At 48.3% G+C, this 24,493-nt stretch overlaps 2 protein-coding genes across 2 annotated transcripts; both read right to left on the reverse strand.

The window, feature by feature from the left end:
- Positions 1–1,324: 1,324 nt before the first annotated feature.
- LOC128307058 (uncharacterized) lies at positions 1,325–9,794 on the reverse strand. The gene is made up of 6 exons (XM_053044775.1): positions 9,121–9,794; positions 6,337–8,555; positions 6,052–6,260; positions 5,638–5,987; positions 5,412–5,575; positions 1,325–5,283 (listed from the first exon to the last, which is right to left on the reverse strand). The coding sequence occupies exons 1-6, from the start codon at positions 9,792–9,794 to the stop codon at positions 1,670–1,672; spliced, it is 7,230 nt and encodes a 2,409-aa protein (XP_052900735.1). The 3' UTR covers positions 1,325–1,669.
- A 2,270-nt stretch (positions 9,795–12,064) lies between these two features.
- LOC128306478 (uncharacterized) lies at positions 12,065–21,989 on the reverse strand. The gene is made up of 8 exons (XM_053044009.1): positions 20,309–21,989; positions 18,112–20,178; positions 16,472–17,917; positions 16,114–16,235; positions 16,005–16,010; positions 15,052–15,915; positions 14,832–14,972; positions 12,065–14,745 (listed from the first exon to the last, which is right to left on the reverse strand). Exons 1-8 carry the CDS (start codon positions 21,987–21,989, stop codon positions 14,674–14,676), a joined length of 6,399 nt encoding a protein of 2,132 aa, XP_052899969.1. The 3' UTR covers positions 12,065–14,673.
- Positions 21,990–24,493: the final 2,504 nt, after the last annotated feature.

Genomic DNA, 24,493 nt, shown 5'->3' on the forward strand with positions numbered 1-24,493 from the left:
TGGATGCCTATTCACATTAAACCAGAATAAGTAATATACTTCTTCAAGATCCTTTTCACCACGTGTGTTTTGTGTGTGTATGTGTGTGTGTATGTGTGATACTACAATGCCGCTTAGATCCTTAAATCTGTGAAAGGATATTACGTGTATTATGTTTTTTTCTTTGTTTCTTGTTTCCATTTGATTGTTAACACACAAATTCTATTTGTAATTATTGAATAGACAGGGACAGGGTAAACTAAACAATGGCTTATGAAAGAAAGGGAAAGGATAACTTAATGCATCTTTGTCTGATGTTTCTGATTGGAGTGGAGCTGTCTTTTGCCGTTTTGGTGACACTTAAACACATTAACATTGTTGACATTAATAAGATCGATAGGTCGATGCATGGAAGATATAACACTGAAATGTAAGATATTCTCTTATTAAGACAAATTCAACAAGCAGCTATCTGTCCATAGCACTGTACAAATGATATCCCGTACAACTGCGTCCCGAAATCCTTGAAATGGTGTTGGAATTTCTACTTCCAAGCGAACTATGGTGAGGCGCACAGGCAGCCATTACGATGTCAAAGATGTTTTGAAAATCATAACATTAATGCGGGATGGTGCATTTGGTCCTTCCTGAGATACAGTGAAATTAGCGATGGATGAACTATAACCTATAGGAAAAAGATAGTCTATACAGTGAAGGAGCGATATTCAAATGATGATGTCGTCTCTTTTTTTCTTTTTTGGCACATTTATACTCCCGGGACAACTAGTGCGCGTCCCGCTTACGCCAGCAAAGCTTACGCGAAACGGTCTCGAAGCGTATCTAATCCTGCTCACTCGAAGGTTTACCGACAGGATTTACTGATCATTCATTCAACTATAGCCATATGACAGATTCTTTTGTTGTGTGTATGTGTGTGTGTTTGTTTGTTTTCTTTGTGCTTGTATTATTCGTTAGTTTAATCCGTATCGTTACGAGGTCGAACGATGCACTTGCAAAAAGTTTTGCAACAGTTTTGGTGGGACCGTTAAATTACTATATTCGTTTGTTTTGTTCTGCGTGCCCCTGTCACACACACACATGTATGTTTCAGACTCTTCTGTCTGCTCAGTTGTGCGCAACTTTAAACCGTCTAGTGCAGCTATTCCACCATCATGGATGGTAATGTTTGCGTAAATCATCCCGCATCCCGCATAAAGCTTTCATCGTTTCCTAGTAAAAGTTAAGCGCCGTCAAGCTGTCACCCTGACGTACGGCTTAACAGCGGCTGCTTAAACGCACAAACATTCGGGGGAAATATTCACTGTTTACTATGCAACTCCCTTTGGTCTTTGGAAGGGTACAGAGCAACCGGAAAGGGTTGGTGCTGACGGGAGTGGAGCAATATACTAATATTACCTCGCAGGTTTCTGCTGACAGCGAGCAGTACTAGTTACTAACTAGCTGGGTTAGACATCGGTTATTTATAGTGGACATCCTGGACCACATACATCTGGTTTCTCAGTCAAAATTCGTACTTTTCACACACCGGTCTAAGTCGTCCCTTGACACAACTGTACACTAGGGTCGTTGATCATGTTGAGCGTATAGTACATCTCGCTCCCTATATTATGTTCCACCCAACTAGCTGCTGAAGAGACGTGGACAGGCTGATGAGTGCCTAATCGCATCCTTAGTAGTAGGTGGGGAATGGGTGGTAAGCGGCAGCCGAGGAGCTGTGCTGATTGATGGGTGGTGAGGCAATGTTTTGCTTCATCGAATGGTGATAGTTCGTCGAGCTGACCTGGTGGTGATGGTGATGGTGATGATGGTGATGATACGCACCGAACCCACGTGTCGGCGACACGACATGGCGGGGCGGTGGCGGCGGCGGCGGCGCAGGTTGACCGGTCGCATCCGACAGCAGTCGGTTGTTCTGCTCGAAGATCAGGTGTGTGGCCGGATCGCTCACCAGCAGCCGATGGTTACTAGCGGACAGCTGATCGCCAGCAAGCAAACGATGATGTTCGGCGGGCTGTATCTGGGAGGAGATGAAGGAGGCGTGACGGACCGCGTGATGCGAACCGTTGTTCACCGTATGGTGCGAGCCGGTGTTGGAGCTGAGATCCAACGATACCATCCGTATCATATCCGGATGGTGGTGGCTACTGTACGAGATGGCAGGCGTTGGTGGGGACTGCACCAGGTAGCTGGAGCTGCGGCTCAGATCCACCGTTACCGATTGGTCCGCATCCGAGTCTTGGCTCTGTACGTGCTCCTGCACGAGATGCTGCAGCTGCGTTTGCTCCAGCTGGAACGATTCTTGCTGCTGCTGTTGTTGCGTGTGTTGTTGCGATTGTTGCTGCTGTTGCTGCTGTTGCTGTTGCTGCTGCTGCTGCTGCTGTGTCTGATGTTGATGGTGATGGTGCTGATGTTGATGTTGATGGTGTTGTTGCCCCTGCTGTTGTTGCTGCTGTTGCTGTTGATGATGATGTTGTTGGGATTGTTGCTGCTGTTGCTGCTGCTGCTGCTGCTGTTGTTGCTGCTGCTGTTGTTGCTGTTGTTGCGGTTGTTGCTGTTGCTGCTCGCGCTCGCTGAGAATGTCGTAAATGTGATGGTGGTAGCGATTAAAGTGCAGATTACTGCTCGCCTGCGTTGAGAGCTGGAAGTTTGAATGATGATATGCGGAAACGGAAGATCGCGAGGACATATCCAGTCCCTGGAAGTCGGAGGAGTCGCCGATGCTGTTGCGCTGGAAGTCCACCATATCGTCATTGCCGTACTTGATGCGCATATCGGCCGTGGCAGGCAGGTTAGAACCACCGATCGTACGTCCCGTCTCACCGTACTTCTGATGCTGAATGAACTCGGCCGCGCTACTCCCCGCGCTCGACGCACTGTTGGTCGCACCCCCAGCCGACGCATTGGACAGCTTCAACTTCTCCTCCGTCGACACGGCGTTTACGGAGAGGTTTTCGGCGATTACGATACTGTTGTCCTCGTCGCTAGACAGCTGCTGCATGTGGTGCGTGTCCTTGAGGTTCGATTCGAAGCTCTCCAGCGTGAGCGAGCTAATCGTTTTCGCGTCCTGCCGTCGCGCACTGCTGTAGTTGCTGTCCGTCGGTCCAAAGTCGTACCGCGGCAACGAGGGCGTCGAGGCGGGCGATATCAGATCGTGCTCGGCGTAAATTTGCCGCGAGCTGGACCGCACCGGTGAACCGCTGACGATATGCTGCCGGCTGGAGGTGCCCGGTGTGGCTGCGTAGCTGAAGTCGCCGGTTTGCTCCGGTGACAGGGCACTGCGCACCGAATCCACGCTGGAGGTCAGCTTGTGCGGTGTGCCCTGCAACTGCTGGCTCAGATGCTGGTTTTCGTAGTTGAGCATCTCGCTATCCTCGTAGATGGCGATTTTTTCACGCGACTTCGGTCGGCTGACGACCGCACTGCTGCCCGCACCGCGGATCGACAGAATGCTCGAATCGTTGGCAGACTGCTGCGCTGTGTACTGAGATATGGAGTTGAGCTGCATCGAGAAGTGGTGCGACTTTAGCAGCTTCATATCGTCGACCGATTCGTCGATGGTGCTCGCGTTGAACGAGTTGGCCGCGACGTTGTTGTTGGCCGTGTCCGTCCCACTGCCCGGATCGATGTGGTTGATATTTAGGCCCTGGTTCTGATTGTTGTTGGTGCTGATCTCGGCCTCCGTGATGATGTTGCTGACCGAGTTGAGGGCCGCCTCGACCAGCATACTGGCGGACGTGGGTATCGTATTGATCGTGTTACGCCCCGCACCGGAACCAGTGTTGTTGTAGAACGAACCCAGCAACGTTTGATGGTTGAAGTGACCCTGGAATGCGTGGCTCTGGAAGGATGGCAGATCGGGCAGGTTCAGCCCGGTAAAGTTCGATGTGTACTGTTGGATCTGCGTGTGGGAACTCTGCTGGTTCTGGTTGTTCGAATCCACCACGTCCAGGATGGTCGAGTTGTCGTCGTCCTCCTCCTCGTCATCCGCCACATTCGGTGGCGGTGTATTGACGTTCCCGTTCATGATGAGCTTGGTGAGAAAATCGCGCCCAGTTACCGTGCTCAGCATAACGCCCGGTTCGCCCTGCTGTCCATCACCACCCGGGAGTTGATCCGCATCGCTGATCCACTTCTTGCTGCCCTTGCTTATTACCAGACCAGCGTTGCCGCCACCGTTGATGTACTCTTTGTATTTCAAATTGCTCGCCAGCGATGCCATGTCGACGAAGTTACTGTCCACCTCGTTGACGCTCTTCATGTCGTCATCGCTGTTCGTCTTGTACTGTAAGGCGGCAGCCGTGCTAGTGTCCAGCTGGTTTGATATGTTGAGACGGTGCAGCTGGCTCACGTTCAAGCTGTTCGCCTTCGACTGTTCGTCCGGCAGCGGGTGGACGAGATGCTGCATGTCCTCCAGCCGATCGCTACGGCTCTCGTCCAAACCCTGGTGATCAATAATGTTCTTTCGAATGTCCTCGACGCTGCCACCATTGCTGCCGGTCGCCGTGCCGATGGCGGCCACCTTCGCGATATCCTTCAGGTTGTTGTTCAGTATGGATGTGATTTTGGTGGACAGCAGCGACAGGTTGCTCTCGTTCCGGCAGAGATCGTTGAAGGATTCGAGAATGTTTTTCGTCTTCAGCAAGTTGTTCGAGAACGGTGACGGCAGCCGCGACAGCTGCTGGTGATGGTGGTGATGATGATGCAGGGTCTGCTCCTCCTGGTCTGCCTTAGCCATCACCTGTTCGTCCAGCGATGCATGCTGCGGATCGGTGTGCAGGTCGTGCTGGTGCTGCTGCATCTGGCTGCCGGTCGCCTGATCAACGGTGTCCTGCTGCTCATCCGCTTGGTGTACGGAAAGTTGCTGTTGAGCGTGCTGCTGTTGCTGCTGCTGCTGACGGAGCATCTTTTGCTGGTGCAGTTCGGCATCTTTTTGCAGCACGTCCACGTTCGGCAGCACCAGCTGGTGCTGCTGTGCGGTTGATGGATGCGTTGATAAGCGTGGCGGCGCGGGTGGTGTATTGGGGTAGTCCAGCTGAGGATGTTGGGGTGATTGTTGTGGCAGATGTTGCTGAGGCGCTACCTTGCCCGGATCGCTCGATTCCTGCTGCAGACCCTGCGAGAGATCGGCTTGCTGCTGTAGCTGCGCCTGATGCTGCTGCTGCAGGGATGTCTCGTCGAAATGGTTGAGATGGCGGGAACGCTTCTTTCTTTCCACCTTTTCCGTCGGATATCCACCCTCCTCCGATGCCGACGACTTGTGTCGCTGACGACGCTGTACTTCATCTGTGAATAGACAATTACCGCAATGTTGTTGTACGTCAGACATTAGAAACAAAATGTTGCGTCAAACGACATAACGGCAGGTCAAAACCAAAAGAATCAATATCTTCTACTAGCTAAGGTGCACATACCGATAATACCATCATTTAAGCCTCCGGAGTAAGCGTCAAACGTGTACGCCACACTTCGCTCGATCTTCGGCATCTGCTCCTGGGTGTATCCGTGTACCTTCTTGTAGTGAAACTGCAGACACTGTTTGGTAGTAAAGGCAGCCGTGCATTCCTGTTCAGCGCATCTGGAAGAGGCGTAAGGTGCAAACATTATCCGACATTCCAATCGTACCGTTCAGATATTTACTTGAAAGGCCGCACACCGGAGTGCGTGAGCATGTGGATCTTCAGATTCGACCGGTTCTGGAACAGCTTCTGACAGCGCGGGCAGCTCACCACGGCCGAGTTGCGACTGTGCACCTCCTTCGAATGTCGCTGCAAGGCGGCCCGTGAGCCGAGCAGCTTGGAGCAAAGCTTGCACTGGAAGTCCCGCAACACGTCCGCCATATCGCTGTGCATCCGCTTGATGTGCACCTTCAGCTTCTGCGGCTGACAGAACTTCCTGCCGCAGAAGTCGCACAGCGGACGCGTGCGCTGCGGATTGGCACTGCAACCGTACGTTCGGTGCATTTCAAGGTAGTTTAGCCGGAGGAAGAACTGCGAATTCGAAAGTGATTTGCGAGGTTGAGTGCCGTGCTAGTTGCAGCAGACGTTTGCTTACCTTTTGACAAAATTGACACTGGTATGCTCCCTTGCCATCGTGTAGCTTTTCGGCATGCTTCATGATATTCTCTTTGCCAAGCACGGCCGCACCACACACCTTGCAGTGGTACTTGCGGATCGTGAGACTAAACCCGGGATCGTGAAACACCGAGCAGTGCGTCCGGTAGTAGAACGGATGATCGAACTTGAGGTTGCAACCGCCACAGTCTGGAAATATTGGAATATTGGAAAACGGTCGTCTAAGCGCAGCGTCCCCGATCAATCACACCCGGCCCATACTTACTCGTCTTTTCCATCTTCTTCTTGCCCCAGGCAGAGTTGCTATCGTTACTCCAGTACAGTAGCTCCGTGCCCGGTTCCAGGTCACGGCTCGTCACGAAGTAGATGCTGCCGTCATGCACCTGCAGCACGCAGTTCTTCTGCTCCCTGTTGCGCGCGGGCCGGATGTAACGCAACCAGTTGGAGAAGTTCTTATTCTCCGTGCTCGTGTACGTTGACTTCACACCGTCGAACGTTTCGAATATGTGGCGCATCGTGCAGTCGTCCTGGATTTCGGTTTCGCGCACTATCTGCCCGGTCAGCGGTCCGATTTTCGTATACTTCGCAATAAAGGCGATCGTGTAGATGCTCAGCCCATGCCCGCTCACGGTGCGACCTTTCGACGCTGTCTCCCCCCGGTCCAGCCCTATCGTACCGGCAAAACTGGACGACGAGGACGACGAGGGTGGTGGTGGTGGTAAGGATCCCTTGGACTCCATCATCGAGTCCTGATCCTGCTGCTCGGGTGCGGCCGGCTGTTGTGAAGGTGGTTGTTGATCTTGCAGTTGTCCCAGCTTGGTGTGCTGCTCCTGCCGTTGCTGTACCGCTTCGTGCTGCGTTGTGCTGCTGATGGCGTTGCTAGCGCTCGACTGTGGACATAGCCTCAGCTCGAACTCTGGCGGCACCGATACTTCCGAGAAGGAGGGATTCAGCTCCAGCTTCCCGTTCGCCCGACTCCCATCCCCACCATCATCATCTTCATCGTCCACATCATCGTCCTCGTCATCATCATCGTCGTCGTACTGGTCGTCCATATCGTCGTCTAGGTCCTCCCCGTTGCCGGGCGGCTTGAGGAACAGCTTGTGCTTCTTTATCAAATCCTCGTTCTGCTCCAGCCACTGATTAAGCTCGATTTTGTTGCTGATCGCTCGTAGCGGTGTATTGAGCGGGCACAGGTCAGCGCCGTGCTTGATGTTACACCCGGTGCACACCTTATTCTTGGTGGAGCCCGCACCCTTCGCCTTCCGCTGCGCGGCCGGGGCGTGCTGTAGCTGCAGCTGCTTCGCTTGATTGGTGAAGGTTGACTTCTCGTGCGGTCCGCCGTCGGTGGCACGCGCTCCCGGAAGCGGCCGGTACTCCTGCTCCTCGTACTCGATGTGAAGATCCACATTGCCCGAGTCTGCCGCATTGGCACGTCGGCCCCGCTTCCGGGGTCCCCCACCGTACGCCGCCCCTTCAAGAGCCGTGCCCGACCGTGACCGGTCCATAACGGTTCCCTTCTTCGCGTGCGGAGGCACCGTCGGCTTCTCATCGATTGCCGTCGGCTCGAAGTCGCACTGCTCGAAAAAGTTCGACGTCGTCGGCAGCTCCTCCGCGGTGTGCGTCTTGCGCTCCATCTTCTGTTTCTCCTCCAGCTCGGTCTTAATCTTCTCGGCGATGCGATAGTCAAGCACCTCCGTCTCCGTGTTGAGCGAATCCTCTGAAACCGATCCCATGGTGCTGCTGATCGAGTCCTGCTGCACCTCGTTGCTCTGCTGGGGTTGATTCGTGGGCGGTGGGTGCGCTTTGCGCAGCGTCTTCTTCACGAGATCGTCCAACAGGTACGCATCGTGGCTGCCAACGTTCGTCTCCTGCTCCTTAGCATCGTCAAGAAAGACGTCGACCTTACGCACCGGATCGCCGTCGGCCGCCTCTTCATCCACCTTGCCCGCCATCGCCTCCTTATCCTCGCCCTCCTCCTCCTCCTCCGCCTCCTCCTCCTCCTCTTCTTCTTCTTCCTCATCTTCATCGTCCTCCTCCATGTCTTCCTCCTCCTCCTCCTCGTCGTCGTCTTCCTCACCGCCGCCACCGCCACCACCACCACCTCCACCGCAACCGCCACCGTCATCCTCCTCAGGTACGGCCGTAGAATCTTCGTCGTGGTGCGGCAGATCCGAAGGCTCGTCTGACAATGCTTTCTCGCTGAAGGATACCATCTTACCGCTTCGGCGATTATCAAGCTTATGGATTATATTTACATTTTTGTTAAATTGTACTTTCTTGGTTTTCTTTCCCATGCCGCCGGTCGGTTTTGTGCCACCGAAGCTGATTGATGATGAGTGCAGCTGCGGCTGCTGTTCCAGCTGTTGCTGCTCCTCGCGCAATGGCTCTTGCAGTGGTTGCTTGCCGCGGGCTCCTGATTTGGTCCGCACGCCCTTGCCGGTAGCTCCCTGCGACTTCGCTGGTAGCGTTTCGCCGTGGAATCTGTGCAAACAGAAGGAGTACATTTAGCAACAATTAAGTATAAACTTGTTCTATAAAACCGTCTTATTAAATCTCCTTTATCTCCTTTACGGCTATTATAATCGTTATTGTAAAAGCTCTTGAAAATAATTCAACATAACTACTCAATCTGTACTCGTTTGAACTCATATCTATAACTGTAACTTCTATACAGCAACTACATATCAGGATTTGTTGAGGTATCTATCAACATATCTTTCGTTACCAGTGATGTGATGTGATGAATCTTCTTCCAGAAGAGTCAACTATATAAATCTTTAGTGAGGAGTTTAGTGAAGATTCACTCAAATCTTTTGAGACGAATCATTCCTATGAATCTTGTGTGAAGAGTCACTCAAAACTTTTGTGAAGAGCTTTCCATGTGAATCGTCAGTGAGGAGTCGACTCTCAAAGCATTCTTCAATCCTCAGGGCAGAGCCGGATCATTCTGAACTAGAAATTCTGATTCACAGTTCAATAAATTCATTCAGAATCGGAATCAGATTCACCCAACATTACTCCGCTACACAGAGTCCCCTACACCTACCCATTGAGCAGCGGGGGGTCCTTCTTCCAGCAGTTGCTCTCGGCCAGCTTCAGCAGGAACGATACGAACTCCACATCGTTCTTGAAGAGCAGCACGTTCCGCAGTGTGTCCCACTTCTCCGCGTTCTTCGTGCCGATGTAGATGTTCTTGCTGAACTGCTGATGGCGATACTTCTTGACTCGTGACTCCGGGGCGGTGGCAGGGGCGTTGCCGGTACCCTTGCCACCGTCCGCCCCATCGGATCGGTGGCCCCGGTGGTGCTGCTGGTGGTGACCGGTGGTTGATTGAAAGAACGCACTCTGACCTTGCTGCGGCGGGGGCGGTGGCGGTTGCGGTTGCGTCAGCGCCGGTCCCACCGCCCCCATCCCGCCCGCTACGGCGCTACTGCCGAAACTGCTGCCGCCCTCGTTCGAACCATCCTTCGCGTCGTACGCGGACGAAAAGAAGGACGAGGACGAGTTGGAGTTGCCGCCACCGCCGCTGACAATGTGATGGCGGCCAACGAGCCCTTCGAACGGGCCGTCCGACTTTTCGCTGGTGGTATCGTTCGAATAGTGGGCGCTCTGCTTGCTCGAGCTGCTGCTACTGTTGTTGGTCGTGGTGGTCGCCGTGCCGCTGCGCTTGATCAGATTCGCAATTGGTGAGTCGATGTCACTGTCCAGAATTTTGGGCATTTTACACCAAGGATTTCTTTGCTTTTTGTGTTTGTTCAAATGTTAGGTTAGGTTTTGGTTGTTGTTTGTGCGGTTCGGGATGAACAAAGAAAAAAAAACAAAAACGTTCGCTACGACCGTTGCGTTTCCGATGTGAAACGGCTGTCAGAGCTCTGGGTGATTTGAGATTTGCAAGTATGCTAAATTCCTTATGTAATGTTCACACTTTCGCAACCGTTTCTAGCAGTTTGGTGGTTCTGCATCATCAGCCACAAGCAGCACACTAACTAAAACATCAACCTCAAGCAATTGATTTCCATTTCTTTTTTTGTTAAACTGCTGCTTTAATGAATTTCCGTTCGTTGTTTTTTTTCCCTTCTCCAACCTCGTTTTGGGGTGGTTTTTCCTACTCTTTTTTTGTTGCTTTGTTTTTTGGTTTTAATATGCAACTCTTGATATCCACTTTCACTGCCAAGGAAAGAACTTCCTGAGGACACACACACACACACACACTTTCACACCCAAGCCCCAACTAACACCACTCAGCACCCCACTTCCTCGTTCTATCTTCCCCTCCCCCTACCCGCCCCGTTTCCACTGGGGGGAACTTTCCGTTGTGCTCTACTGCTGCTTCCTTTTCGGGCATTCCGGGTTGGTGGTCGTCGTGGCCATTATCTGATACATCTGGGCCCTGTCCCCCCGAAACGGGCACAACACCGTGTCCAGCGCAACCACACAACGCTGCTGCGGCTGATTTTCGCAAAAGGAAAAAGAAAACAATAAAATAAAAACCTTTCGCAGGACGCAGACTTTCACACGGGCGGTACCGCAGCAGTAGTAATGCGATGCATCCGACAGCCCAAAATGCGTGGCCCTGGCCAGGCGACCAGGCGCTGAGGAAAACGGTAACTCACTGCTTCCTCTTCGGCAACGTTCAATCCTTATGGGTCGCGTTCGTGGGAGAGATGTAGCTGCTGGCGACCGCTGGTTGCAGAACCGACTTTCGCGACAGGTTTTCCCCGTAGTTCTGAACACCTTAGCACACGCACCCGAAAAAAACAAAACACACAACGTTACTGCCACTGGCCGTCGATCTGATATAGTCGCCTGCTCCTAAAGCGTTCAGGGTTCGGGGGAATTTTTTTTTTATTTCTGACAAGAAGGATCCTTTCCGCTTCCGATACTTAAAGTTTTGCTGGAAAAACGGCGCCTGAGCAAGATGAGGTATCTGTATGCATTCATCTTTAATTTTCGGTTTTTTGCTCACACAACCGCCCCAGTACGCTCCCGCTCTCGCTATATACGGCACTTTCGCTCTTTCTCTCTCTCCCACTCACGGATTGATCCTGTGCTTCCTTGCCAGCCAGGATACGCGGACTCTCGCGTTTTTCGCCCTACCATTTCCGGAGTAGCCGGAGTTCGCGCTCGGAAGGAATTTTCCGAAGTCTGCGCGATGGGTTACACGCTCAGGAGTTTTCCGACAGCAGAGTACACGTAGGAGTTTTTCGGGAACGAACATGTAAGAGGGGGGGTGGGAGGTGAGGTTTGGGTTTGGCAATTCCAGCGACACCCATACCATGACAGGCAGAGAATTTTTTGGAAAATGTGTCTACGAGAGAGTGAGAGAGAGATGGAATGGAAAATGTCTAAGGTAATCAGAGAGCCCTTTTATTTCCCTTTTTTTACTTTTTGGAGAACATTCCACAAAACCGTGTGTTTGTTGTCCTTGCAAAGACGTGCGACGATCTTAAGACACACATCCTTCAAATCTCATTCTCTGTCACTCTCTCTCTCTCTCTGTGCCTGTAAATACTTGCAAGTCCTTAAAAAGGGCCGTACTTTCGCAACATACAGATTTTCAAGTTATTGAGCACCGCACCCACACAAACAACCGTTGTTGGGCAGTTCCTTTTTAGGAAAGGATAATTGGGGGGACGAATGGGAGGGGGAGTGATTCAAGGGAGTGCAAAAAATTACCCACACATCTTTACATCTGCTATTGCAATAATATTTTTCTTACTGAAATAATATACTCCGACACTTGTACAGAACTCTGTTCAGATATATCTGTTGCGGCACACTACTGCTGTGTTGGTTAGGAAATGTGTGCCTGTAGTGGTGATTCGAAGATGTGATAAACGCACTTTCTTAAAGTGAAGGATAACAAACAGGCAATAGAACAGAAAAAGTAACGTTTAAATAGGTAAATAAAAGATAACACTGATAGCGGATAACACACACATAAATAATGTATAAGAAAAATAAACATTCCCACCGGTGGTACTGCGATTTATTTATATATGTATATTTATTTCAGCCCATGCTAATATACAGTATTTTTATTTAATGATAAATACGCATCGGTTGTTTTTTTTTGTTTTGTTAGTAGCTATCAAACGCCGTATTTATACGTTACACAAGATGACAATTAAGTTATTACATTTTTTAATTGATTTGATTAGCTGTTTACTGTTTGTCTTACTTTTTTGCTGCATATTTCATTCCTTATTTTTTTTTTGTTGTTGTTGTTTTTCCTTTTTGCTGGCGATTTTTACTGTTTTATCTTTCCCGTCTTGTTCCGGTTTGCTATCTTTGCGCGCACATGTATGTGTGTTTGTCTTCTTCTTTTGTAAATGTGTGAGTGTTTTTGTTTTGTTCTTTACATTTATCTAATATTTACTTTTATTTGTTTGTTTAGACATCACATTGTCACTGTGTTGTTGTTAGTGTGTTTTTTTTTTTGTTCTTCTTTCTTTACAAATTGCAGAAGTAAATATCCAAAACCTTCCCAGATTAATTCTCCATTAAACCATGGTTCACATAAATAGCCGAACCGATTCCCTTCGGTCGCTTGCATTTGTATTTTGTTCTCCCCTTGCGAAGCAACGTTTGTTAGGCGACTTCCGTACTGATTGCTACCATTGAATGAATGATGGTGGAACATTCGCGACGCATGACACACGTTCCGTACTAGTCGCTCTCGAATAGAGAGGTCTCTGTTTCATGTTAAACCTAAATAATGCGCAATGCGTGAATTTTGTCAGTGTATGTATAAGTAAAAACTATACCTAAACGCCTCTCCAAGAAAAAGAAAAGCCGGTCAGTCTAATTCAAAAGCAAATACTGTTGATGGCACACGAAAGCGGTCAATACTAATATCCTTTAACTTCCAGCGGTACGTCCCAATGATTTCGAGATTCATTGCACCGAAAAACACAAACTCAGTTGAACGAAGCACCGCAAAAACTCAGTATTACAGTGCCTATGGGTGCATCAACGTCACTCAATATAGATGCGAACAGGATTTGAAATAGAAGCCACTAGAGTACTGCAAATCTGCCATCAATATTCATCTACTACCCGGTATTGGTTTGTGTTCTGAGCATTGTAAGTAATCTCGCTTACTTTTGTTTTGTTCTCTCTTTTAGGACGGTGTATTGTTTTTTTCTTCTCTTCTTCTTGTTACTGTGGCTTCTTCTTGAACAACTAATCACGCAATCACACCTGTTTTGTGAACTTTACACAACGTTTTCTTCTTTTATGGACAGCAGATATATTAATTATAGCCGCAGCAGCTTGCACACGCCGTAGTACCTTCGCAAGCGTAAGATGAAGCAACACTGAGCACAGGGTAAAATGTGTAATGTGGTTGATATCCTAAAATGTTGCGTGTGTGTGTGTGTGTGTGTTTTGTGTTTGTTTTGTTTTGCAGGTGTTTGTGTTTCTCACAAATTATAGCCTTAACCCTTTCCTTTGTTAGATTTAGTTCGTATTTGTTTCTTCCTAGGTCACTGTAACTACGCCTCATCTGTTCCTTTTTCACTTGTTAGTGACACACCAGAACACAACAAAATGGTGTAAACGATTAATGAGTACTGTTCCGATCAATGCAAATCGATCGATAGTCTAGAATTTGTTTCAGTTCCACCACTCAGCGCAAAGCTTATGTTTGTTACCTTATATGTTTATGTGTATGGCTTATAGCTTCATTGCCTTCTTTACATCTTCCTCTGTTTATCCCTTTTCGTGTAACCTCTTCTTTTTTTGGTTTACTTTTGCCTTTTTTAGCTTGATTTTGCTTATTAAACGATTTCAAAAAATATATCAGTTTCTGAGATTCTGTTTCTTTCACTACTTGTTTTGTTTTTCTCTTCATTGCTCTTTTTTTCCTCTTTTTCTGCCCTTTCATTAAAGGTAATTACAATAAATGGTATCTTTGGTTGTCGTACCGTCAAAAGGGTTTTGATGTTTTTGGGGGTTTTCTTCCATTGTTCTTCTCTTCCGTTTAGTGAAATGTTTCGAAAGGTATTTGTTTCGCAGATCTCTTTTTCTTTGTTTCAACTTGTGCTTGTGCTCACCTTTTACTGACTCTTTCTCGCACTTTCTAACTCTCACGAAACCACCAAATGCAAAAAGCTTTATTATTATACCGTTTGCAATGTTTTAAACTCAACGATTTACATTTAGTCGTGTATGAGTATTGATAAATTCTGGCTGCGTTATGTGTATTTGAGGCCCTAGCATTAACTTTCGTCCTTTCTTCCCAATAGTTTCGTATTGTGTTACGTATGTGGCGCATAACGTTGGATGTACCCGCGTGTTGTGTGTGTATGTGTGTGTATGTATGTGTATGTGTGTGTATTATGCTCATATTCATAACGATAATTATGTAAGTTGCAAGGCCAAGGTATGAATCAATTCCAAAAGATTGCTAGAAATATACACATATAATCGTTTTTTTTTATATATATGTATACATTACAAAAAATCATAAAGTATATAGAGTCAAATGTATGTGTGTGTGTCTGTTTCTTTTTTTTGTTTTCTCAGCACAATATCTAGTTATTACAAGCTTAGGACCTGCTCGATGGCCCTAACTCATTGTAAAAAAATGACTAATTTATATGTATATAGGATTTTCCTGTCCAGTGAGCAGTCGGAACATTGAAGTGGGCATGGTTTTCATTAATATCTGCAAAAATAAAAACAAGAATAAAACAAGGTTGTTAAGTTGTGAATTTAAGGAGCACCAACGATTGGGCAAAATGTCGTCCATACCTCGCCAACAGAAGTGGCTAACAGATTTACAATTTTTTCGTGCGGCACTGCAACGACACTTTGGTTATTGATTTCGATGATGCGATGACCCACACGAACACCGCCACGCTCGGCAATTCCACCCCGAAGCAGGCTGCAAATCTGTGGAAATAGTAACACCGAAGTTAGCAGATGGTCGACAACACAATCGATCAGTCAACCGTTCATTACACATACGTACCACACCATTCTGTACGCTAAACCCAAGCTGGTACTTCGTGTTTGGTCGCTTAATCTTCACCTCCACCACTGGGGCGCACGGGACGACCGTAAATTTCACCACGGTTTGGTTCTTGGTGTTCTTGATGTAACCCTGGCAGGTGGAAAGCGGCAACCCGACCAGGCTCAGTCCGTTGATGGCGATTATTTGATCGCCGATGTTCAGCTGTCCGCATCGGGCGGCCGCACCGGAAGACGCTAGGTTCGCAATCACCACGGTCGGTAGCATCGAGCCCCAACCGGACTCGACGATCACCACGCCGAGTATTTCGCCCTTCGCCTTCGGCACCACCACCTCCTTCTGCAGTTCCTTCTTCGCGAAAATCTCCAGCTCGTCGCCAAAGATTTCCTGACTGTTCAGCACCTCCTGGTAGTCCATCTCCTTCATGAAGCTGTGGTCTTCAATTCCGTTCGCCTTCAGGAACTCCATGTACGCGACCTGAAACGCTTGGCCGATGCTCTGGGCAATAAACTGTGCCTCCTCACTCTCGAACACATGGCAGATCATCTTCGGTGTGCGATTGCCCTTCGGCCCGCTGGCAAGCTTCTGTGACGGTGTGCTGCCACTGCCGGCCACATCTCGAGCCGTGTGTGAACCCGACCCATTCCCAGCACCACCGGACGAGTCAGTGGAGTCTACATCCTGTGGTACGAAGCGCCGACGAGCCATCAGTACCACGAGATCTCCAATATCAGCTATGTAGGAGATCGTACGCAGCGCATGGTCCATCATGATTTCCTTCAAATCCGTGTTTAGTACCATTATCTTTTCGGTGGATATGAAGAGATCAACTTCCGTACTTGGTTGAACCTCGCCATCGGGAGACTTTAGAGATAAAATATAAAACACAATAAATTGTTACTTATTTGCACTAATAATTCACTTTGCAAGGTGTTTGTGTCGGTATAACTTACCAGAGCCTATAAAAAGCGTAATACAACAATAATTGCGAATTGGGAGGAAATTTTAAGCAGAAAAAAATACATTATTATGGGGAAATTTACCAGTTTCAACAATTCGTACCTTTATTCTGGAAACAGCTTCTTCTGCCTGCAACATACGAGTAGATTTCGTGGGCTGTCCCTCGCAGACCAGCTGAGTTGACCCTAAGTAACGTGCCCGAAAAAGAACACCCTCAATAAGAACTGCAATGCTGCAATAGAAAAACGATTGCCCAACGTTTAGTTTAAACAAATTGTTGCCAATAGGTCATGTGGATAATGTGACAAAAGGAGTGTGTATACGGAGAACAGATTACTTACAGAGAACAATCCATACGAAGTGAAAGCATGGGAACACAAAAATGAGTATGTTATAGTTGACAGATAATTGGCACGCTTGTTATTAAAAAGCTTAGAAATTACTGATTTCTTTTTCTTACCTTCCTTATTCTTCGATTTCCTCTTGGTATCGTTATTGTGAAGCGACTTCGATTTAGTTGATCCACTCGGACTGCCCGAATCGTTCGACTTGTCCAATAAATTTCCCTCGCTTAGCGAGTGCTGTGGACTGGGATTCGGCGACGTTAGCTGCGTCTGTGGTTCGTTTGGACCGTTAAAGTTGATCAAGTTGCCGCTGGTTTTCGCGCTTTTGTGACAGTTGGTGGACGTCGCGCCAACACCACCATTCACTGTATTGCCGGCAACGGACGTTGGCATTGCGGTCGCCGACGTACCTAGTTCCGACAGTGGGGTAGTCGAGTTTGTGCCAGCAATACCGGAATTAGTTATACCCGCACCGGATGATGGAAGGAAATTACTGGTACCGTTCGGTTGATTACCACGCACCCCAACCGATCCACCCAATCGTTCACCCAGAGGACCCTGACCGGTAGGTTTATTAGCTACCCCGCCAGCACCCACAACCGATCCCGTCGTTCCCACCGTGCTCGTGGACTGGGATGCGTTTTGCTGCTTTGGAGACACTTTGCCCAGTGTCAGTAACCGGGATGCGCCCGTTTTACGATCGCTGCTCCAGAGTTTGTTGTTACTTTCATCGTAAAACCCTTGATCGTCCAACCGCTGGTGTCCAAGCAGCCGATCGGTTTCGAGATCTGTGTCCGGATCCTCGTCCTCATCGACAAGTGCCATCGTTTTAGAAGGAGCTCCTGGTGCGATAAGCACATCCGTCTCCTCGGCAAAATCTCCCGCCGCTGTACCGGTGGCTGGCTTCGAACATGCTTGCAGTGATGTGTGCATCGACGATGGTGATGAAGAGAGCTTACAGGAAGTTCCGGAAACGGACTGTAAACCGTTTGAAAGTACGTTGGGCCCATTACCGCCGACGGACGACTGCAGCGTTGCGCTTCCATTTGCAATTGTTTTGCTACTAAAGTCGTCGTTAGTACGCGTACGAGGTATCCATATCGGTGACAGACTGGGACCGGTGCTGACTCCACCGCTCACACTGTTCGTACCTCCACCACTGACCGCACCGCTAACGGCCGTGCCAAGCGATTCGGGAAACTCGCTAGAACATATGATGCTTTTGTCGAACGTTTTCCTAGATTGGTTGCCGCTAGCTAAATTCAGGTTCTTGGTTTTCTGCAAGCAAAGTCTAATGTCCTTCAATGTGGACTGTACGTCGGTGTTGGACGTCTGTGAGTGGTTGAACTGTTGCTGTTGTGATTGTTGTGGTTGCCCTTGCTGTTGCGATTGTTGCTGCTGCTGCTGCTGTTGAAGCTGTTGCAGGTGTTGTAGCTGGTGTTGCTTTTGCTGCGCGGGTTGTTGCTGCTGTTGTTGTTGCTGCATCGATGGGTTATCACAATCAATCGAAGATTTCCTGTGTGGTGCTGGCGCCGGAGGTGGTGGAGTCGATTGTATAGTATCTGGGACAACAAAATAAAGCAAACGTCAATAAAATGTGTATATATGCAGTATATACATCCGTTTCAGATTAACACAGTCATTGGTTACATTCATGAATATATTCGTTCTTTACCCAAGTATGTAACGTATGTATCGTTTCGAATGATTGTGTTACACTGTAAACCGGAATGTACACACGGCGTTATGTACTTACTTATAGTGTACAGAGATTCTAGTTCTGGATCGCGGTTCTTAAATATACTTGCGTTGTGCAGCATTCCCGAGTTCAGCTTAAGATTCCCCATACGGAAGGTGTTGTTCACAAAGTAGCCCTCGACATTAGTGGTTTGGTTCTGCTGCTGTTGCGGTGCCTGCTGTACATTCGATCCTTGAGCGCCTTTCATTTCCTTCGATACAATGGGCGATGACGATATCGATTGCTTTGCCGAAGGCGACTGTGCTCCTAGAAGACCGTATGTATTTCCACTGCCCGATTGCATTAAACCCCCATTGCCGCCATTGTTTCCACCTCCCGTCATCTGCTTTACGCTGCCGGTGACCAGATCTGGCGGCAGTAAACCCGTCATCGTGTTCGCATTCAGATTGTTCTCCGAGTCGGATACATGACCGCTGGACAGCCCATCCTCCAGTACCGGCATTGCAGCGTAGTAGCGCGAGTAGTTGTTTGCATTATTTGCAAACAGACAGTTGAGCGACTCCCCAGTTCCGGTCGGTGCGCCGGAAGTAGCACTAATCACGCCATTATTTAGATCATCGCACATGGTAGCCCCGTTACCGGATATGAGACCAAAGTCGCTACCATACTGTGGCGATATTTCGCTGTCGTAATCGCCGCAGTTCGAATCGTAATCAGTCGTATCAGGCGAATAATTGAAGTTTTTGCTATATTTCCGTGTAAACACCTTGCGCCCATCGCCGCTATCACCGTTGAGGGAGTAGTGCAGCGGGTCCTTGTCGCTGCCGTTCGAAATAATTGGATGTCCATCGTAGTTTGCGTCATTTATGGCGTCATAACTGCTCGTACGGCTTTCGCCATTGATATACGTATTGAAACGCAACTCATTCACGTTGTTAGAATGCTGGTTTGATGACTGATTTTGACTGCCGGTGTGTGAGTCGATCTGCTGCTGCTGTTGCTGCTCTGGGTAACTCTTGAGCAGGCTGCTCTGTACGTACATTGCGTAGTCGCGTGCATCACTCGCCGACTGTAGGGTGGATTTAAGCGACAATCTGACACCATCGTCCTCACGCCGATCATAATCGATGTTGCAGAACCGGTCCGTTCCTTCCAAACCCGTGTGGCCTTTTAGGTGCGCTTCAGACTTTTTCTTCCGCAGCCCACAATACTCGGTCATGCGAGATTTGCTCTTCAGCTTGTAATTGTACTTCGCCATACCATTTTCCTTCTCATCCTCCTCCTCTTCATCCTCCACATCAGCCGTATCGTCGTCTTCCTCCTCCAGCGTTGGACCGTCGCTGAGAATAGGGGACTTGGGGGAGTGCGTAATGTTGTCCTGCTTTCCGGAGCCGTTCATATTGCCAATATATGTTGTTTCGATTGTTTTCGACCGCTCCATATCAACTGGATAGTCGTAATGCACGTCCAGACTTTCCCCATCCTCGTCCGCGCTATCATTGTAATCGCTGAATTTCTCCACGTCCTCGGTCGACGGACACTTGAAGAACTCTTCCAGCACTTTGCGCGTTTCGGAAAACTCGTACAGATAATCGAACGTGGAGGAGTTGGCCATGGGTGGAAAGCTGGAAGTACCCATCGTTAAATCATCCTCCGCTGTTTGTGCGCTGAGTTGGATTTTCTCCAACGGTTTGCTCATCTCGGACGGTGACGGTTTGCCAACTTTAATGTCACATGGCAACAAGTCGTAGACGTGGTGGTCCTGCTCTTTCCTGCTGCCAGCTGTTTTGGACAAATCGCCACTACCGTAGCTGTTCGTACCGTCCACATCGTTTTGAGATCTGGAATTCCTTGCGTCTAACAACAGCGTCTTGCTCAATGTAGAGTTCACCTGATCTAGCAGCGAAGGAGAACAGCTAGCGTTGCCGGTGGTGGTTTGACCGACAGTCATGCTATTATTGTTGGCAACCGTCGTTGTCGTTGATAAAACACGCTGCGGAAATCCCGGCCGAGGTAGCGTTAGTAGTGAGGGGGACGTTAGATTTATTTTCACACTAGACGCTAAGTAGCAGTCGCTTTCATCGCACAAATTCAACCCGAACCGTCTCGGCGATCCATCGTACTCTGGTGTAATAAAGAACAGGGTGAATGACATAATGATTGGGGAGAGGAAGGAAATTAAACATAGCCGCCACAAATTGCCAGTAAACATAAAATTGATAGCAGTCCACATAAGAAAAAGGCTGGTACTCACCAATGATGTTGGATCCCGTGCTGACTTTATTCTCGACCATTTCCTCACTATCGTCCAATGTGATCGGTTTTACGGGATAGTGTGTTAACATTTTATCGCCAAAATCAACTGAATTCAACGTCTGCTCATTCTCCACACTCGGACTTGCAACGCTGAGTCCGACGTGCGGCACGTGCTCCAGCTTCTGGCCCATGTGCAATGCACCTTTTCGCCCCGGTCCCGACTCATCCGACAGAGAGTCCGGCTTCGGTTGTGTAACCGACAGCGAGTTACCGTGCTCCTTTGTATTGCTACTAAGGACGACAATTTCTTCACCCTCGCTACCGATACTACCACCCACACAGTGCATGTCGATGCTGCTCCCAAATCCAGCCAGCTTGTCCTTGCGCGTACTATTGTACGTCTGCATCTCATGCTGGTAGTTGAAATACTTCAACTTGTCCTCCATGTCACTCTCATCCTCGAGCGGTGACTGTAGTACCATATTGTAGCAGTTCACCGGTTTGTAAGCGGAGGCAGATACGATTCCCCGCTTGGGTGCCTGCATTACACCAATGCTACCGCTTCCACCACCGGTACCACTTTTCGACTTGGATACTTGGCTCGGATAGTGGGAGACGGAAAGGTGACAGTAGTTGCGCTCCATCCATCTGCCCGCACCGGATGAATCCTTCTTGGTGCGTTCGCTCGCTTCGTCGTCATCGGATAGCAGGAGGCCACCCGTTGTACTGCTGCTGTTATTACCCAGTGTTGCGACGCTGATAGCAGATTGATTTTCGGTTGGCGAGCACGTCAGCGAAGGTGGTTGATTGCTGTAGTAAAAGCTGTAACCGTCGGTAGATGAGGTGTTCTTGCTGACGGATTGATTGGACGAATGTTTTATACTGCTGCTACCGTAGACGTCACTCTTCATACCCATGCCTCCACCGGCTGTTCCACCACCAACAACTCCACTACTTCCTGAGCCTCCACCTCCACCTCCTCCACCACCGCCGCTGTTGCCTCCACCGGCAGGATGGTTGTTGCTGTAGTGATTATTATTACCGCCGGCGTTGTTACCACCTCCACCGATGTTGTTGTTCATGCCGCACGTATTCATCTGCAATCCCTTACCAACGACCAATTCCTTTTCGGCATTATAGTCAAACTCGCTCGTACCGTGGTTGGTGCTGCTGTTACTTCCACCGCTATTATTGTTACCGTACGTGCTCATGTCCATGTAGACCTTCGAGGCTGCCGCAGCATTGTTACCTGGAGCCGGAACAACGGTAGGCGGGCTGGTACGCGTCACATACGTCGCAAGCGAATGCGTGGAACCGAGCGACATGCTGCCGACGTCCATCAGGCAATTATTATTGTTTTTGCTACTATTACCGTTCGCACAAGCACTGCTGCTACTGCTGCTGTTCATGACATAGTGGTACTCACTGCGCGGTTTGCATTTTGGGAATAGCAAGGATATTTTCTGTTCACTAAAACTCAACGCCGTGGGCACATCGTTCGCGGACGTGATACCACTACTATCGTGTGTCAGCACACCTGCCGTATCATTACAGGGGCCGCTAACGCTGCTGCTGAAAGGCAGGGAGGAAATAGTACTGCTATCATTTTGGTCGACTGAGGTGCTCTCTACTGGTGTCGTGGATGACTTTTTATCGAAAGCAACGGTCGAACTAACCATAGCTAAATCAGCCACAAACCGAAACGGTGTGTAATGCACAGGGTTTTTTTTTCTGTCGAGCCGCCGCCTCTCGTGCCACTACTGCTGTTCCACTTGTCTGGGAGCTTTTGAACAAGGGCAAAAAGGATAAGAGTCCCAGCAGAGGAGTCTCGTGTATATAACAGACCCACTTTAACCAACCAACCAACGAAATTTAACAAAAAAAACAACAACCGAACTTTCACCACACACTTTGCGAATATCAAGAGATTGGCTGGAGTTTTTATTTGGTTTTTTTTTGCGAGACGGCAAACCGAAAAGTGCGGCGCACGATGCGAAGGAAGAGTGTGTGTAATGTTGGAAGTACTGAAATGTAACAATGTTAGAAAACGCACTTTAATAACTCCGGACACCCGCACGGATGGTACGCCTTGGACTTGGCTGCTCTTTCCTATATATGTGCCTCCCGAAAACCGTACAGGGCTGTTTTTTGGACAACCCCTTGCTAGTTTGCTGAACAATAGCGCAATGAAGTAGCCGAAAACGGAGTTGCAAATGTAATGTGGTGAGCAGGCGGTGAACGAACGAACCGAAGTTTTTTTTTTCTTTTTGAGCACAAGTACTAAAGGGAAAGGGGAGCCGAGCAGAAAAATCGATAATTGATCCTTTGCACACAAGCTTGGTGGATGATTTGGCTAAGGTATGACTCACAGAAAAATATGAAAGAGGCAAATTTGAGCAGACTGGTGTCCCCTGCTGTTTGGTGTACGCTCTCTCGTGTGTGTGTTTTCTTCTTGTCGTCCTCTCTTTATCTCTATCTCTTTCTCACTCGCCTCTCTCTTCCTTTGGGCTAATGATGAGTGTGTACGCGGGTACGTGTGTGTGTGTATATATGTGGCTGATGTACGCGTGTGTATGTATGTTTAGTATACACAAATGCACGCAGGATTGAGCTTATTATTACTCCTGTCCCAATACGCTACTACTTTGTCCCGTATGCGTTTACACGGTGTAAGGAAATTAGCAGGAAAAAGAATCTTGCTTCAAATGTACATATATATTTATATTTTACATCTGGAAGCAGGTTTTTGCATGAGAATAACATGGGTGTACTAGTATATCCACAGTACGTTCATATTCATCAGGATAATCTGAATTGAGTTGGAGTTTATGAGAATAATGAGGTATTCTACCAGATGTCAATATGGAATCAAAAATGTACAATCTTGAAATATAAAGAACTAAAATTCTCCAGAAAATAGCATGGTTCGTGATATGTTCTGAGCTATTAGTGTTCTGGCCCTCTGTATGGCGATTCGGTCCTACTCAGACACATTGCGTAGAGACTTCACTGGAGTTTCCTACAACTAAACGAAGGACCCTCATGTCCATACTTTTGAGAACTGGAGCTGGATTTCATGAAAAAAATGCTTATTAAGATACACACACACACGTCGACATACACATACACACTCACGGCACACGTTAGCTTAAGTAAAAATTGTTTCAGCAACAATAAAGAGGGCCAAGTTTGTTCATTTACGATAGTACATCAACTTATCGCACTTGTGCAAACGCACCTACACGCACGCATTTAGATATTCGCACAACCACACGTACACAGCACGGACGCACATACGTACACACAGGTCGATTTTTTGTATATATAAATGGATGTATGGACCACTTTTCGCAGGACTCGTACTCAATTTCGCCCGTATGGGACACAACACAAAAAAACGAAAATGGATCAAAGCACAAAACGCACAGCCAAACGAAAAAAACATAAAAGGACGGAGTGGGTTGTCCCATTTGAAGCATGGATTTTAATAGGCATTTCAACACAAAACGGCTAATAAACGTTGCATAAAAGAGAGTATTATATTTCGATGAAACGCGTCATGCAAAAGTGTATGTGATTTGTTGTTGTTGTTGCATTGCATAACAGAAAAGTATATTTCGCAAAAAGCACAGCTCTCTCGAGGCACACACAAAAAAAACCAGTTCTAACGTGAGGTTTTTGGAAAATAGGGCCAAATTCAACGCCATGTAGCGTCACTGTACATTAGTGGGAAAGGAGAAGTAAAAGAGCTTACATTTTAACCGAACATCGAAACACACTGCGCTATTAACGACTTCCTTGCGACTGTTGCACTTCCTTTCGGAGCAGTGGAAATTGCGATTTCATTGATCCTGGAGCATGTACGATTACCCTCTGTTTACCACACACACCGACGCTTATCCTACCATCCACGCACACGAACTCGCGCATCGATCCTTTCGCTCTCACCGTTGCTCTTTGTCTCGCGTATCCCGGAGAGGATTACCCCTTTTTATGCTAAGAATATCCCTACGGGTTGCGGATTGATATCGGTACCTTTCAAAACGTCACTCTGTTCGTTTCCATCGCGTGATGTGTGTCCTTTCAACACACATCGAGCAAGTTCCCCGCGTATTGTCGCAATGCTGATGCTGATCCACGGAGAATTACCTTTTCTGTTTTATTATGAATCACTTGTATCTAT

Source organism: Anopheles moucheti, chromosome X (genome assembly GCF_943734755.1).
Source record: "Anopheles moucheti chromosome X, idAnoMoucSN_F20_07, whole genome shotgun sequence".
Taxonomy (NCBI): domain Eukaryota; kingdom Metazoa; phylum Arthropoda; class Insecta; order Diptera; family Culicidae; genus Anopheles; species Anopheles moucheti.

Bases quoted from the DNA above. Each gene is read 5' to 3' on its own strand.
- LOC128307058 (XM_053044775.1), bottom strand. From the start codon at position 9,794: ATGCCCAAAATTCTGGACAGTGACATCGACTCACCAATTGCGAATCTG. The intron at 5,988-6,051 runs GTAAGCAAACGT...TCGAATTCGCAG, and splicing joins AGTGTCAATTTTGTCAAAAG to TTCTTCCTCCGGCTAAACTA. The intron at 5,576-5,637 runs GTAAATATCTGA...CGCCTCTTCCAG, and splicing joins TCCGGTGTGCGGCCTTTCAA to ATGCGCTGAACAGGAATGCA.
- LOC128306478 (XM_053044009.1), bottom strand. From the start codon at position 21,989: ATGGTTAGTTCGACCGTTGCTTTCGATAAAAAGTCATCCACGACACCA. The intron at 14,973-15,051 runs GTACGTATGTGT...CTATTTCCACAG, and splicing joins TTAGCGTACAGAATGGTGTG to ATTTGCAGCCTGCTTCGGGG. The intron at 14,746-14,831 runs GTATGGACGACA...TTATTTTTGCAG, and splicing joins TAGCCACTTCTGTTGGCGAG to ATATTAATGAAAACCATGCC.